Consider the following 14,340-nt stretch of genomic DNA (forward strand, 5'->3'; position numbering starts at 1 on the left):
TGGTCTTCAAGTTTCAGTATTGAGGCACCCTGGGCCTGCAGTCCTGGTTCTACCACGGACTTGCTAGGTGTCCTTGGAGCTTCTTTCTTCTCCCAGGACCTCAGCCTCCTCTTCTGACAGATGGGAGAACCGAACGCACGTTGGAAGGGCACATGGCTCGCTGTTGCAACAATGGAAATGAGGGCTGTTGGAAGGGCTTTTGAAGCTCCTCCAAATTATCCCGGAGGGACAGGCGTGATGGGTGAGGCTGTAAGAAACATGAGTCCGTACAACGCTGGGACACGGCAATGGCTTAACAGGGGATCTCTTCCACCTTACTCGAGGGCAAGGAGCATGTCCAATTCGTGTTTCCACAGTGTCCAGTGAAGGACCCGGCAGACAGGGGGCTTCAGGAAATGCCGGCCAATCAGACAAATGCCGAAAACATCTTTGAAGGGGAAGGAGTCCGGGTACACTGTCAGTTTCCGAGAACAGAAACTTACCTGTCTTGTTCATCTCCCTTTGCTCAAGGTGCAGACTACAACTTGGATATGGTAAATCCTCAGCAATTACCAGTTGAATGAGGCAAAGCAGAAAACATGAGGACGAGGCAGAGGGTGCTGGGGAATCCAAATCCCTGGGAAACAAAAGTTCTCAACTTTCTCTTTGTCAGCACTTAATCCCCTCTCCCTGGGATGCAAGAAAGGACTCCAGCGGCCCTGTGGTAAGATTTATTATTCTCCGCTCTGTACAAGCCGCGTCTGCCACCCCGCCCCCACCCCACAATCCAAAAGAGCACCCAGTCCCCTTGTGCCCTCCCAACTCCGCTTATACTCCACTTCCCAGCCAGATCCCAAAGGAATGGGGAGGGGCAGTTCAGACCCACATCCTCCACAAAAGCTCACTGGGGGACAGAATGCTGCGGGGGTGGGCGGGGGGCGCTGATGAAAGTTACAAAACGGGGCTGGACGGAGGATCAAGTTCAGTGGCTGGCAGGATGAGACGAGGACCAGAGAGGTCCGGGATGGGAGTGATCCAGTCTTGAGTCTGTAGGGCATGGGCCTTAAAGGAGACTAGTCTGTCTGGAGTCCTGAAGGATGGCTGGGGCAACAGCGAGGAGGGGTAAGAGTCTGATCAGCAACTGGGGACGGGTGAGTGCGCAAGGGGACGCCCCTCCCGGTCAGGCGTCCTTTCCCGCCAAGGTGCCCGCCCCCGGCCCAGGACCCCCGAGACCCTCGGCTTTATGAGCCAGGCGGTGTTTCTTGAGGCCGTAGGTGTTGGCGAAGCCCTCGCCGCAGGAGGAGCAGCGGAAGGGCCGGCCGCCCTGGTGCGCCGCCAGGTGCTTACGGAAGTAGCCGGGGTCCTTGAAGGCCTTGAGGCAGGCCGGGCAGCGGAGCTCGGGCCGCGGCGGCTCGTGGGCGCGCTGGTGGCGCAGCACGGAGCTCAGGTAGAAGAAGCCCTTCCCGCAGTGCTCGCAGCGGTAGGCGCGCTCCCCCAGGTGCAGCCGCTGGTGCTCCAGCAGGTTGGAGCGGTAGCGGAAGGTCTTGCCGCAGGCGCCGCAGCGCTGGGGCCGGGCCACGGCGTGCAGCCGCCGGTGCTCCGCCAGGCTGGAGGACTGTGCGAAGCGCTTGGCGCACACGCCGCACTTGAAGGCGCGCTCGCCGGTGTGCACCACGCGATGCTGCCGCAGGTACCAGGAGCGCAGGAAGCCTCGACCGCACACACCGCACCGGTAGGGCCGCTGCTCGGTGTGGCAGCGCTGGTGGCGCATCAGCAGGGCTGCCTCCCAGAAGCGCTTGCCGCACACTGGGCAGCGGAAGCCCCGCTTCTGCCGGTGGCTGCGGCGGTGCAGGAGCAGGTCGTAGGCCCCAGCGAAGCTCTGGCCACAGAGGCCACAGCCTAGGGTCCGCCGCACCAGGTGCACGTACTTGTGAGTCACCAGGCCCAGGAAATGCTTGAAGCTCTGGCCACACGTGGCACAGCTGAAACGCTCAGGACCTGAACTGGCACCCCCACCGCCCCCAGCCACCGCCGTCCCGCTGGCGTCATCACCCCCGGACACCCCTGCCAGCGCTGCCACAGCCGCCCCCACCTCTCCCGCCAACCCGTTGTCCAGCACACCGGCCGCGTCGGCGCTGCTGGAGCCATCCTGGGTCTGGGGGCCGCCGGGTGCGGGCGGGAGCAGGCGCTCAGGGGCCGCCTGGTGGACTAGCTTGTGCCACATGAGATTCTCGATGAAGCCGAAGGTCTTGCCGCACGCATCACAGCCGTAGGGCTTCTCCGCCATGTGCGCCTCCTTGTGGCTCATCACGTGGAAGAGATCGGGGAAGTGCTCGCCGCAGTCCGAGCAGGCGTAGCTCAGTGCATCCGCGGCCCCCGCAGAAGTGGCCGAGGCGCCCGGCCCGCAGGCCCCTGGCGCGCCCTGGGTGGCCGGGAGGCCGGCAGCCCCGGCCAGGGCGCAGGGCAGCTGGAGCCGGTGCACCTGACGGTGGCGGGTGAGGCTCTGTGGGTAGCCGAAGACTTTGCCGCAGAGCTCACACTTGTAGGGCCGCTCGCGGGTGTGCACCACGTGGTGCTTGCTCAGGTGGAAGGACTCCCGGAAGCGCTTCCCGCACACGGGACACTGGTGGGGCTTCTCGCCGGTGTGGATGCGCTCGTGGCGCTTCAGAGTCTCGCGCCGCCCGAAGCCCCGCCCGCAGATGCCACAGCAGAACGTCTTTCCAGGGACGTTGGCGCTGGAGCCCCCGGCCCCGCTGGTCCCGGCCCCGCCAAGCAGCAGCGGGTGGGCCCCCAGCAGCGGGACGGGCACGGCGCCGTAGACCACTGCCGCCGCGGCTGCCGCGGCCTTCTCGCTATCTGTGGCCGGAGGGTCAGGGGGCAGGAGGTAGGGGCCCGCAGGGAAGGCGGGCGGGGGCTGCGGGACGGAGGCCCCTACGTCCTTGGGCGCGTCGGGGGCGGCGGGTGGGGCGTGCGCGGCCTTGTGCCGGAGCAGGCTCTGGGGTGCGGAGTAGGACTTGCCACACAGGTCGCAGGGGTACACAGGCCGAGGCCCCGCCGCGCCTGCGCCCGCGTGCGCCGCCTGGTGCTTGAGCAGGTAGGCGGCGTCGCGGAAGGCCTTCCCGCAGACGCCGCACGGCAGGCGCAGGAGGTCCGCCGAATGAGTCTTCACGTGCCGCTTGAGGCTCTCCCTGCGGTTGAAGCTCTTGCTGCACACCGAGCAGGAGAAGGGCTTCTCGCCGGTGTGGATGATCTGGTGCTGGTGGAGGTGGCTGGGCTTCTTGAAGACCTTCCAGCAGAGCGGGCAGGCAAACGGGCCCTCGCCGCCCCCCGCCGCGGGAGGGGGGACGCCCACCCCGGCGGGGGCACCGCTGCCTTCCGCGACGGTGGCGGCCACGGTGGCAGCGCCGGCGGCAGCGGAGGGCGGGGCGGGGGGGCCGGAGGACACGGGGGTGGGGGCAGCGGTGGGGGGCGCGCCGGCCGCGGGCGCGGGCAGGCCCAGCGGCGGGAGCGGCGCCCCCGGCTGAGGCGGGCCCCCGGCGGCGGGCGGCACGTCCTTGTGGCAGCGGCGGTGGCGGATGAGGCTGGACACGTGGTTGTAGGTGCGGCCGCAGACGCCGCACTCGTACGGCCGCTCCCCCGAGTGCACCAGCATGTGCTGGACCAGGTGCGAGGACTGCTTGAAGGACTTCTGGCACACGCCGCAGGGGAAGCGCCGCTCCATCAGGTACTTCAGCCTGCGGAAGTAGCCCTTGTCGTCCTTGCTGGGGTCGCAGGCCGCCCCCGCGGCAGGTCCGGGCGGGGTCTGGGAGGGGGCGGGAAGCGGCCCCGGGGTCCCAGTGGGGGACGCCAGCGCCGGCGTCACCCCCGGCCCGGATGCGGGCCCTCCGCGTTTCAGGTTCCCAAAAAGGTGCTGGTGTCCAGAGAGGTCGACGATGCCCCACTGCGGGGCGGGGAAGGCAGCATCAAATAGGGGGGGTGGGGGGGGGCCGAAGGCGGGCGGCAGGGGCGGGTCGGGCTTCTTGGCCTGGGAGGAAGAGGATGAAGAGGACGACGACGAGGACGACGACGAGGACGACGACGAGGACGGCGCCTCCGCCTTGGGTTTGAAGGTAGACTGGGGCGGGTAGTCGTACTGGGGCGGAGGAGGCTGGGGTGGGGGCTGGGGCGGCGGCCCGGGGGCGCAGGGCAGCGCGGCCACCGCCTTGGCGTGCTCCCCATAGAGTTCCATGGGCTCAAAGCGCTGGTGGTTGAGGAACTCCAGAAAGTCGAAGGGGTAGCTCTGGAAGTGAACCCCGTCCTCGCCCCCTATGCCGCTGCCCCCGCCACCCCCGGCCGCACTGCCTGCTGCGTTTGCCTCCATCTCGGGCGGGGTGGGCGACGGGAGACCCTGCGGAGAAGAGGATGGGGCTGAGCAAACAGGACCAGGCGCCGGCTCGGGAGCTGTGCGCGTTGGAGGACGTGTCCAAGTGCCGGGGACACACTCCATCTTTCAGCCTTGCTCCTCTCCTGTCCTGTCCCTCCACCCCATAGGGTAGACTTCTTCTCTGCCGCCGGCCACCTTCTTTGCTCCTCCTCTCCCATCCCTTCCATTTTCCCCGTTGTTTCTGGGGTCTTCACACATCCTCTCTACCCATCCCCCAGGCCCCTTCCCCAGTGCTGCCTGCAGACCCTCGGTTCCCCACCCCCAATCCCATTCTCCCAGCATCCTGGCCTCTGGTCACAGTCCCCTGGCAAACTCTTGGGCATCGGCACGGCGCTACCCTCCTCTCCAGAACACACACACACGAGCCCCGTTCTCAATCCCTTCAGGTTTTGCCTCTGTAAAATGATAATAAAAGAGGGTGGACTCTAGAGCCAGAATGCCAGATACTCTGAGCCCCACCACATTTTAGCTGTGTGACCCCAGGCAAGTGCCCGAACCTCTCTGTGCTTGGCTTTCCTCATCTACAAATAAGAGGTGACAAAGCACATCCCTACTTCGCAAGGCTGATGTGAGGATCCAATGAGCACATCACGTAAGGCCTTCGGGTGGATGCTTCGGGCACTTCGCAGGCACTGGTAAAGTGGAAGGTATTCTATGGATACCACTCCCGCTGGTAGCGATAAAAAGTCAGGACAAACCAAGACAACGGAAATGAAATCAGTGTTGGGGGGAGGTGTTCTTTTACTACAAGGTGGGAAACAGAATGTGTTTGCCTGGAAGAAACAAGTTACGGCAGAAGGACAGGCACTGAGAGGGAAGGCAGCCTGACACAGTAGAAAATATGTGTGCGCCCTGCACCTGGGCAGACCTGGGTTCAAGTCCCATCTCCTTCCCGATCCACACTTTCTCCATTTCTAAAAGGGGGCGGCCCCTAGGCTGCAGGGGACTCAAGGGAGCTCACCTAGGACGTAAGGAAATACTTACTGGCAGAGCTTTCAGTCCCCAGAACCATCTGTACCTTCAGGTCATCACACACCTGGGAGGAGCCCGACCAGCGAGCAGCTGCCCAGGGAGTGCAGTTCCTGTCCTCAGCCCTGCCATGGCAGTCATCCTCTGGGCACCCCTCCTTTACAGTACTTTTCATTCCAGATGGCAGCTGTCCATGTCTGGACCCCCTACTCCCACCTGAAGCTCAGCTCCTACAATTAATTTTTGAACCTGAGCCACCCAGGGGGCTGTGGAAATGCCACCACCAAGTCGGTGCAGAGCCAGTAGAGAGAAGAGCCCCCGAGGTGTGGCATGCTTCTTGGCCATAATCCCTGGCCCCTGGGGGTCTGGCTCTATGCCCAGCCCACGGAAGGGGTCAGTGGTGACTACCAAGGCCAGGGCCCATCAGCCCCCATCCATCCAGCTGGCTCTCTCCCCCCCACAGGTGAAAGGTGTCCCCTCCACTCCCCTCACCAAGAGGCCGATATTTTTAGTCTCTAGCTCTGGGTGTCCTTGGATGAGATTCAACATCCTATGCCCTTCACACCCCCTCTAGTTCATCTGATCTCCAGAAGGAACAAAGGCATGGCTGGAGTGGTAGTGGAAGCCTGTGGGTGACACCTAAATCTGGGAGACCAGGCTAGAGTGGGCCAAGTGGGCAGAAAGAAGCACATGGTAGAATGGAGGGGGTTGGGAGGCGAGTGTCTTAGGGAAGAAGCCACCGCCCTGGCTCACCTCTGTCAGAGTACATATTAATAACAACAATTTGCCTGGGCATTTCGTACAGGCCTGATGTGTTCCAAGCCCATTACACACGTTAACTCAATCCCCACAAATCTATGAGACTATGACATAGGAACTACTATTATCCCCATTTGACAAAACAAAAGCACAGAGAAGTCAAGTGCCTTGCCCAAGGTCACAGAGCAAGCCTGCGGCTCAGCCCACCCCCTCCCCGCACAGGGTTGTTTTACCAGGTTGCTCTCTAAGGTGGACAAAGGTGGGGTGGAACTGTGGGGGCAGGAGCCTTATTTGGGGGTGTTCTCTAGGTTATGGGGGGTCATGCCAGGGGCTGGGTGGGAGGGGAAGGGGGTCACCATCTCAAACGGATGCAGCAGTGATGTGGTGAGAATGTTCTCCAACGTCAAGCCTCCGTCCTGTGCCTGCTTTGGGTCTCTGCTCAGATGTCATGCCCACCCTGTCCTCCCTAACCCCTCGTCTTGCTGCATTTTTCACCACTGTCACTGCCATGACTTGCTGCATGTATTTCCTTCACCATGTGTTTACCTAAGAGGATGGGGATTTGGCCTGTCTTGTTTGCCGCTGTGGCCCCCCCCCAGCACCGAGCACAGCACCCAGTACAGTGTGGTTGCTTGGTTAAGGATTTGCTGATACGTGGGAATTAAACACACTCTTAAATCGCCAGTGGGTCCATGAAGAAATCTCAAGGAACCCCAGATGAATAAAAGTGAAATCACAACCTACCAAAACTTAGTGAAGATGCAGCTAAAGTAGGGCTCAGAGGTAAACTGATAGCCTACACTGATAAGTATTTGTTGAATGAGCAAAGGGATGAGACTGAGCTATCCAGAACTCCCTGAGGGAGGGAGGGGGACATTTAGCAGAGATGGAATTGACATGGGGGAGGGGGGTCCCCAGAAAAGGGAATTTAAAGGGCAGTGATGTTATAAGGAGCGACCGACCCAAGGGCGAGTAGGAGAACACTGAAGAGCTGCTGCCCTGAGGAGTAGGGAGTAGTCCTGGGGGGCAGAAATGATCAGGCTCACAGCCTTTCCACGAGGAAACAGGAGGCCTTTCCTCTTTCCAAGCCTTAAATTAGTGTCTTTCTAAGGAGAGACATATCATGGGAGGGTTTCGTGTGGAGAGTGGCATGATGGGGGGAGGCCCTCCCCAGGGCAGGAGTCATAATCCTAACAGCCATGTTTATTGTTCAATCGGTCTGAGCTGTGGCATCACCCCGATGCCTCACAGTGGTCCTGCACTGCTATTGGTCCCGCTTCATAACTGGGGAAACTGAGGGGGGGGTCATTTCCCCAAGGTCACGTAACCAGTAAAGGGGAAAGCAGGTATTGGAATCCAGGTCTCTCCGATACCAGGATTGGTGGGCCATTCTGTTGCACCAGAGTTGACTTGTGATGAAAGTCTAGTCTGTTAATAACAGTAACAGTGACACAGAGTAACACGTAACGTGAAGTGCTTTCTTCAGGCCAAGTGCTCTTCTAAACCCTTTACGTGTGTTTACTCAACAAGTCTTCCTGTTAACTCAAGAGGATGGTTACCGTTATTAACTCTGTTTTACAGAGGAAGAGACTGAGAGCTAGAGAGATCAACTAATCTCCTGAGGTCACAACAGTAACAGGCTGTAGTGGAGCAAGGAATTGAAGGAGGGCAGTGGGGCTCCACAGCGCGTTACTCACGACGGCATGCTGTCCTTCAATATCCGCTCTCCAAAATAAGGAAGGCCCCACTCCGCCTTATACTAGAAATATACTTCACCCCGCTTCCGTGCCACCTGGCCCTAGAGCTAGCCACCAGCATTTACTGAACACTAATAAGCACAGTTACTAGGTGCCTTATGTGGCTTGTCTCAATCAAACTTCGTAGCAGGTTCATAAGATAAGCACTGCTATTATTCTCATTTAATAGACAGGATGACTAAGGCCAAACCATGTCCCTCCTCTGCTCAAACGCTGCAGTGACACCCATCTCACTTAAAGTCAAAGTCTTTATGATGACCTGCACAGCCTCCATGGCCACCAGGCTGCTCCTCCAATGTGCCAACATTCCTGCCCCAGGGCCCTTGCATGGGCTGTTGCTTCTGCCTGGAATGCTCTGATTGTTATCTATACACTTCTCTCTCCCCCTCACCTCCTTCATGTCTCTGCTCAAATGCTCTCTCCTCGGTGAGGCTCTCTATGACCACTGTACCCTGTCATCCAGACCAACATTCCTGCTCTTCCCAGCCTGCTTCATTTCTGTCCTTCCCTGTCAGCATCACCTAATAAACCACATATTCTGCTTGTCTTGTTGCCGGCCTCCCCCTCGAGAAGGTAGGTTCCATACAGGCAAGGGTTTTTATCTGTTTTGTTCACTGTTCTATCCCAGAACCTAGAACAGTGCCTGTCTCTGAAAATATATGTGAAATAAGTGAATGAATGGGGCTAGGAAAAGAGGGAGTGGTCTGTTCAGAGATGTGAACACTGGAAGAATGCAGGACTCACCCTCTTAACCACTTCACTCTTTGGGGGAGCTAGTAAGAGCAGCCCCCGCTTGGCCAGTTGTCCAGGAGGGACAAGGTTCGCACACAGCTGTAACTTTTTGGTGTGTGGTGTTTTGGAGCAACAAGATGACAATGGGAATCTTGTGAAGGAGGCCTTCTTGCCTTCTCCCTTGTAACTATACCCTGATCCTGCTGTATTTTCTTCACACAGGGTATTTTGTTTTTTAATTGTCCCATGAACTAGCATAGGCACTCCACGAGGGCAGGGGCTTTTGTCTATTCTGTTCTCTACTGCATCCCTAGCGTGCAACAGGTCCTCATCAAACACTTGTTGAACAAATGAAGAACATTTTGGGCTTGGTAGAGCTGACAAAGCCAGATATTTGACCACAACACCCTCACCCCCGAGGCCCTGTGAGATCAAATTCTCTGTCCCCTTTTTCTTCTCTTCAATTTCTCTGCCCCAACCTCACTGGCCTCCCCTGGTGCTCTTCCACTCACCAGGATCATGGCCACCTCAGGGCCTTTGCACTTGCTATTCTCTCTGCCTGAAACAGTCCACCCATATCTTTACATGGCTAAGTTACCTCTGCTAATTCAGGATTCATCTCTGAAGCAGCCCATCAGGCTCTGGGAGAACCCAGAAAGCAGCATTTCTCCTAGTCACTTGTTTTTGAACTCTCTCCTCAACTAGACTGTAAAACCCACAAAATGAACGACTGGGTGTGTCTCTCTCCTTCACCTGTGTATGCCCTGTACTTAGAACACTAAATGAATGAATGAATGAATGCATGCATGCATGCCTAGGGAAGAGAAGAGGTCAGGCCATAGTGAGGCTGGGGGTCTCCTCTGGGGTGTCCAGGAAGATGAAATGGAGCTGGGTGAGAGGTGGCAGGCGGAGAGGGCTTAGGACCAGGGAAAGAGGTGCAGCCTGAGGGACAGCCTCACGGTGGGGCACTGTTCTGCGGAAGGGCTGAAGACAGGGGCTGCTCCCGGTGGGGGAGGGGAGGGAGGCGGGGCACAAGTATTTCATTGGAGCCTGGAGCTAAACAGGCAGCGATTTCTACCTGAAGGGGGAGAGGATGTGGGTGTGAGAGCAGAACTCTAGAGGGAGCTGTTCTATAGAGGGGTCGAGGGGCGGTGGAAAGGGGTATTCCCGAGAACCACGGCGGGTGGGGGGGGTGCAGAAGGACAAAAAGGCATTCTGGGCTGCGGACCAGCACAGAAGTATTTTTACACCAGGAGGAGGCGGGCGGGGCGTGTAGGACGTCTTGGGGCTGCTGTGTGTGCACAGAGATAAGAGGGGCAGTCCTGCAGCACAGCACTAAGGCGACACTCTGGAGGCAGCCTATAGGCAGTACTAATGGAGGGCTCACGGGCAGCTGCCCTCCATGAGGGAGGGCAATGCTGGTGGCATCTCGGGGGCTGTCCTGGAGGAAGCAATGACGGGGGATTATGCACAAGCGATCCTCCGAGAAAGCATTAGTGGGGGGCCCTGGCAGCAGTTTAACGGATCGCCACTAACGAGGGCGCTCTGGCAGCCGTCCTGCACGGGGGCGTTAATGGGGCAGATGTCCGGAGAGGTCTCATGAGCGAGCAGTGACTGGGGACCCCCGGCGAGGGCCCGGCGGGAGAGACACTGACGGGGACGTTGTGGGGACCAGAGCGGGCCAGGGCGGGACCCCCCGCCCCCGTTGCCCCCGGGCCCCCGGGCCACGCGCCCCGTCACTCACCGGCGCAGGGGTCTCCGCCGGGAGGAGGCCGAGGAGGCGGAGGAGGCGCCGCCGCTCCGGGGAGACCCGAGGGCCCGACCGGAAGTGCCGCCCCCTCCCCCTCCCCGGCAGCCCCGCGCCGCCCGCCTGCCCGCCCGCCCGGAAACGGAAGTCGCGCCCGTCTCCGAGGCGCCGGCGTGGAGGAGCGGAAAGAGGGGGCGGGGGCGGCGACCGGGAAGAGGAACTGCGCCTGCGCACTGGCTCGGAGGCGCGGACGGGGAAGCCTAGGCCGCTTCCGGTAGCCGAGCCGAGCAACGTGCGCCTGCGCCCTGAGCGCCCGCCTCCTAGGGCACCGCCCACACTCTCCGGACATCCGGTTAAAACACGCCCCTCGCGTAAATCTTGCATTTAAGCCCCGGCCCCGCTCGGAATCACGCCCATTTTCTGGCTTAATTGCTTAAGCCCCGCCCATTGTCTCAAAAGAAATCCATCCTCCTCGCCCCAGCACCCACGATGTTTCTCCTGTTCTTCCCGACCTCCGAGTCCCCAAGAACTCCACCTCTCCCTCCTCAGCCCCGCCCACAGCCGCAGCTCTTTCTTCTCCACCGGGACTCTCAGAGGTCTTTAGGCTGCACCAAGCCCCCTGGTCTCGGGGGTTTCCTTTCCTTACTCCCTTCTTAGGTACCCCCTTCGCTCCCTTTGGCCTGAATAACAGTCATGCCCACCTCTTTGCTCCCGCCTGTCCTAACACCTTGCTCTCCAGCAGTTCACCCTTGAAACCTCTCCTCTCAGATGAACCCTACTCACTCCTTCTAAACCGCTCCCACCTTCTGCCTGCCAACCCAACCAATTCAAGCCCCACCCTTGTTCTCAGCCCCTTCCCCTAAGCCCCGCCTATAATCCTCACATACAGCCTCACCCCTCAGTCCCGACCCCGCCCCCTGCTTCCTTGGCCACGCCCCCTCCTGGCCACACCTCTTACCTACCTAAGCCTTACCAAAGTTCTGGGTTCTGCTCACCACCCTCAACTCAGTATTTCCTCACAGTGTCAGGACAAAGAGATGGGGCAAAGTAGTGGGTGCAGAATTTCCAAGAATCTGGCTGGAACGGGGGATGGGGACCTAAAGTCACGTTTGCACAGAGGGTCAATGTTTTACTCAGAGCGGATATTTACAGGGAGTCCTTTGAGGTCTGCTCGGGATGAGAGAAGGGGCAAAGCCTTCCTCCAAGCCAGCCTTCAGCGCCAAGCGTTATAACAAGGCACATGACATGGGGTTCTCCCAAATTCCATGCACGCCCATCAGGGTGGCATAGGGACGGGAGAACATTTGAAGGAAAGGCCAGCCCTGGTACCGTCACTGAATACACACAGAAGCCAGGAGGCAGAGATTTATTTCCAAGGCCCCTGCCCCCAGGGGCCTGTCAGTCCGGGGGAGGGTGGCAGAAGGCAGCAGGACCCAGGAATTTAGGCCCTCACCCTCGACCCCCTCCCACAACGGGAAGACCACCAGGTATAAGGGTGTCCCCGATTTCCTGCCCAGGCTCAGCACCAGCTGAATTCCCAGCTCTACGCCTGACCCGGGGAGCGCTGGCCCAGGGCGTGGGTCAAGCCCGCTCTTTCCCCTCCGGCTCCTCCACCTCCTCCTGGGCCCCCGCCGTAGCCGGAATGCCCTCGTCGTCCCACGGTGGTTCAGGCCCTGGGTCCGGGGAACACAGGGGTACCCCCATGGCCTCGGGGTGCTTGCGTTTGGCATGGCGCCGGAGCGTGTTGGCCTCCGTGAAGCGCAGCCGGCAGACAGGGCACTGGTAAGGGCGCTCCCCGGAGTGGACACGGTGGTGGTGGGCCAGCTCGCCCGCCTCGCGGAAGCGGCGAGGGCACAGTGGGCAGCGGAAGGGCCGAAGGCCGGCATGGATGTTGCAGTGCCGCCGCAGGTGGCTGGACCGCTTGAACGTCTTGCCGCAATCCTTGCACTCATGCGGCTTCAGCTCTGAGTGCGAGATGCTGTGGCGTTCCAGGTCGGAGAGGTAGGGGAAGGCCCGCAGGCACACCGGGCAGAAGTGCGGGGCCTTCTTAGGGCCAGAGCCCTCAGGCAAACCTGCCGCTGACCCCTCAGAGACCGTATATGGCACACCCTGATCATCGATCAGCAGGAGGTCGCTGCCACCGCCGCTGCCCACAGGGGCTGTCACCCCTTGTGCCAGCGGGGGCTCCTGCCCTGACTTGGGGGGGCGGCCCCGCTTGCGAGGGAGGGTGGCCTTGAGCGTCCGATTCGAGGAGGTGGCCCCCCCGGGATGCCGGCCTCGGCGGCCCCGGGGTACAGGAGGAGATAAGGCCAGAGGTTTCTCTTCCTCCCCGGGCAAAGGCGAAGGCAACGGGTCTGGGCTGGGGGTGTCCATTGAGCAGTGGGGGGCTTGGGTCTGGGCACTGGAGCCGGGCTAAGAGGAGAGAGGGGGCAGCCGTCAGTGCAGGGAGGGTCTGGAGCATCCCTTGTCCCCCAACACCTCGCCCATCCCTTGGTCTGAGTCTCTTCACCTGGGCATGGCGGACATTCACCTGGACAGTTATAGCCACACTGGTGGGTAAGATAGCAAGGCAACTCTGTACCAGTTGGTAAACAGACACTGCCCTGAGCCACACAGGTGTCCCCTAAGCCTCCCTAGCCCCTCTCCTAGAAGTTCAGGGTCAACTTGAACCAAAATGAAGAAAAATCTTCATGGGAGGATAGGATAGAGTCCAACTAAGGGTCTGGGCCAGTATTTTGATCCTCAAAATAAAGAGCCCATCAAACCTGAGCCATGGAGGCCCAGAAATGTCTTGTGCCGCTTCTGATTGGCAGAGTGGGAGGAGTGGGAGTTCAGGACTAGAAGAAAGGGACCGGTCCCAGGTGATGTTTGGCTCTGAGTCATGGATGAAGAAATGTGCCAGAACTGTTAAGAGTCTGGGCTCCCAAGTCAGAGTTCTGGGTTCAGTTCCGGGGCCTGTCGCTCACTCTCTGTGTGGTCTGGAGCAAAGTGCTCACTTCTCTGAGCCTCAGTTAAGCCTTTTGCAAAATAGGATGAATAGTCCCACCTATTGACTCAGACATGTCATGAGGATAATACACATAAAGTGCTCAGTGCACAGAAATGCCTAGGAGATAGCAGCCCATGTTATCCTGGTGAGTGGCTAAGCTTCACACCAACCCTCTGAATAATGGTACATCACCCCCACTTTGCAACTGGGGAAACGGAGGCACGGGAAAGCCAAGTCAGTTGCCCAAGCCCTCTCTGCCAGTAAGTTGCCGGACCAAGACTCGAACCAGATCTCAAGGACACCAAGGGTCCAGGGAGTGAGAAGACATGGACCCAAGGAGACAAGGGGACATCGTGGAGCCCCTTACACCTGGGTTAGACTCCAGCTCTGCCGCTATTTAACAAGTGACTTTGCTTCTCTGGGCCAGTTTCCACTTCTGTAAAATGGATATAGCACTGTTGTCGGTTGGTAACTGTAAGCACTCAATAAACTACCATCATCACCACCACCACCACCAGCAGAACCACCAGCTCCATCACCAGAGCCTGGGACCACGAGACTAAAGTGTCATGAAGGGGAGAGGGAGGAAAGGAGATGTTCAGTTAATAGCTGGGGCGGCAGGTGCCACTGAACCCCCCTGGAACAGGCATATAGGCTGAAGGCCAGAGAGGCGCCACCGCTTTTCCACGATCACAAGGTTCGCTCCGGTGGGAAGGCCTGGACTAGAACCCGGGTCTCTGGAACGGTGCCCTCCCCCTTGCCCCTCCGGCACCCCCGTGCAGGCGCGCGCCCGCCGGCCCAAGCGCGCGGGGCGGGCCCTGCGGGGGCGGCGGCCAATGAGCGGCGCGCGGGCCGCAGACGGTGAGGGCCGCCAGGAAGGGGGTCTGCGCGCGCGCGCCCCCACGATGACGACGCCCCCGCAGGTGGCAACCCCTGGACTTGGGCCGGCGGGCGCGCGCCTGCACGGGGGTGCCGGAGGGGCAAG

At 60.0% G+C, this 14,340-nt stretch overlaps 2 protein-coding genes across 2 annotated transcripts in view; both read right to left on the reverse strand.

Annotated features, from left to right (window-relative positions):
- Window positions 1–700: 700 nt before the first annotated feature.
- On the reverse strand, window positions 701–10,517 carry ZNF865 (zinc finger protein 865). The gene is made up of 2 exons (XM_044922149.1): window positions 10,364–10,517; window positions 701–4,366 (listed from the first exon to the last, which is right to left on the reverse strand). The coding sequence occupies exon 2, from the start codon at window positions 4,337–4,339 to the stop codon at window positions 1,160–1,162; it is 3,180 nt and encodes a 1,059-aa protein (XP_044778084.1). The 5' UTR covers window positions 4,340–4,366; window positions 10,364–10,517; the 3' UTR covers window positions 701–1,159.
- A 1,320-nt stretch (window positions 10,518–11,837) lies between these two features.
- ZNF524 (zinc finger protein 524) overlaps window positions 11,838–14,340 on the reverse strand; it is a 3,163-nt gene continuing 660 nt past the window's right edge. Inside the window, exon 2 of the mRNA XM_044922287.1 lies at window positions 11,838–12,778. Within this exon, the coding sequence (XP_044778222.1) occupies window positions 11,948–12,739 (792 nt within the window). The 5' untranslated portion in view covers window positions 12,740–12,778 and the 3' untranslated portion in view covers window positions 11,838–11,947. The remainder of the gene's footprint in view (window positions 12,779–14,340) is intronic.

This window comes from Neomonachus schauinslandi, chromosome 16, assembly GCF_002201575.2.
Source record: "Neomonachus schauinslandi chromosome 16, ASM220157v2, whole genome shotgun sequence".
NCBI lineage: Eukaryota > Metazoa > Chordata > Mammalia > Carnivora > Phocidae > Neomonachus > Neomonachus schauinslandi.

Bases quoted from the DNA above. Each gene is read 5' to 3' on its own strand.
- ZNF865 (XM_044922149.1), bottom strand. From the start codon at position 4,339: ATGGAGGCAAACGCAGCAGGCAGTGCGGCCGGGGGTGGCGGGGGCAGC.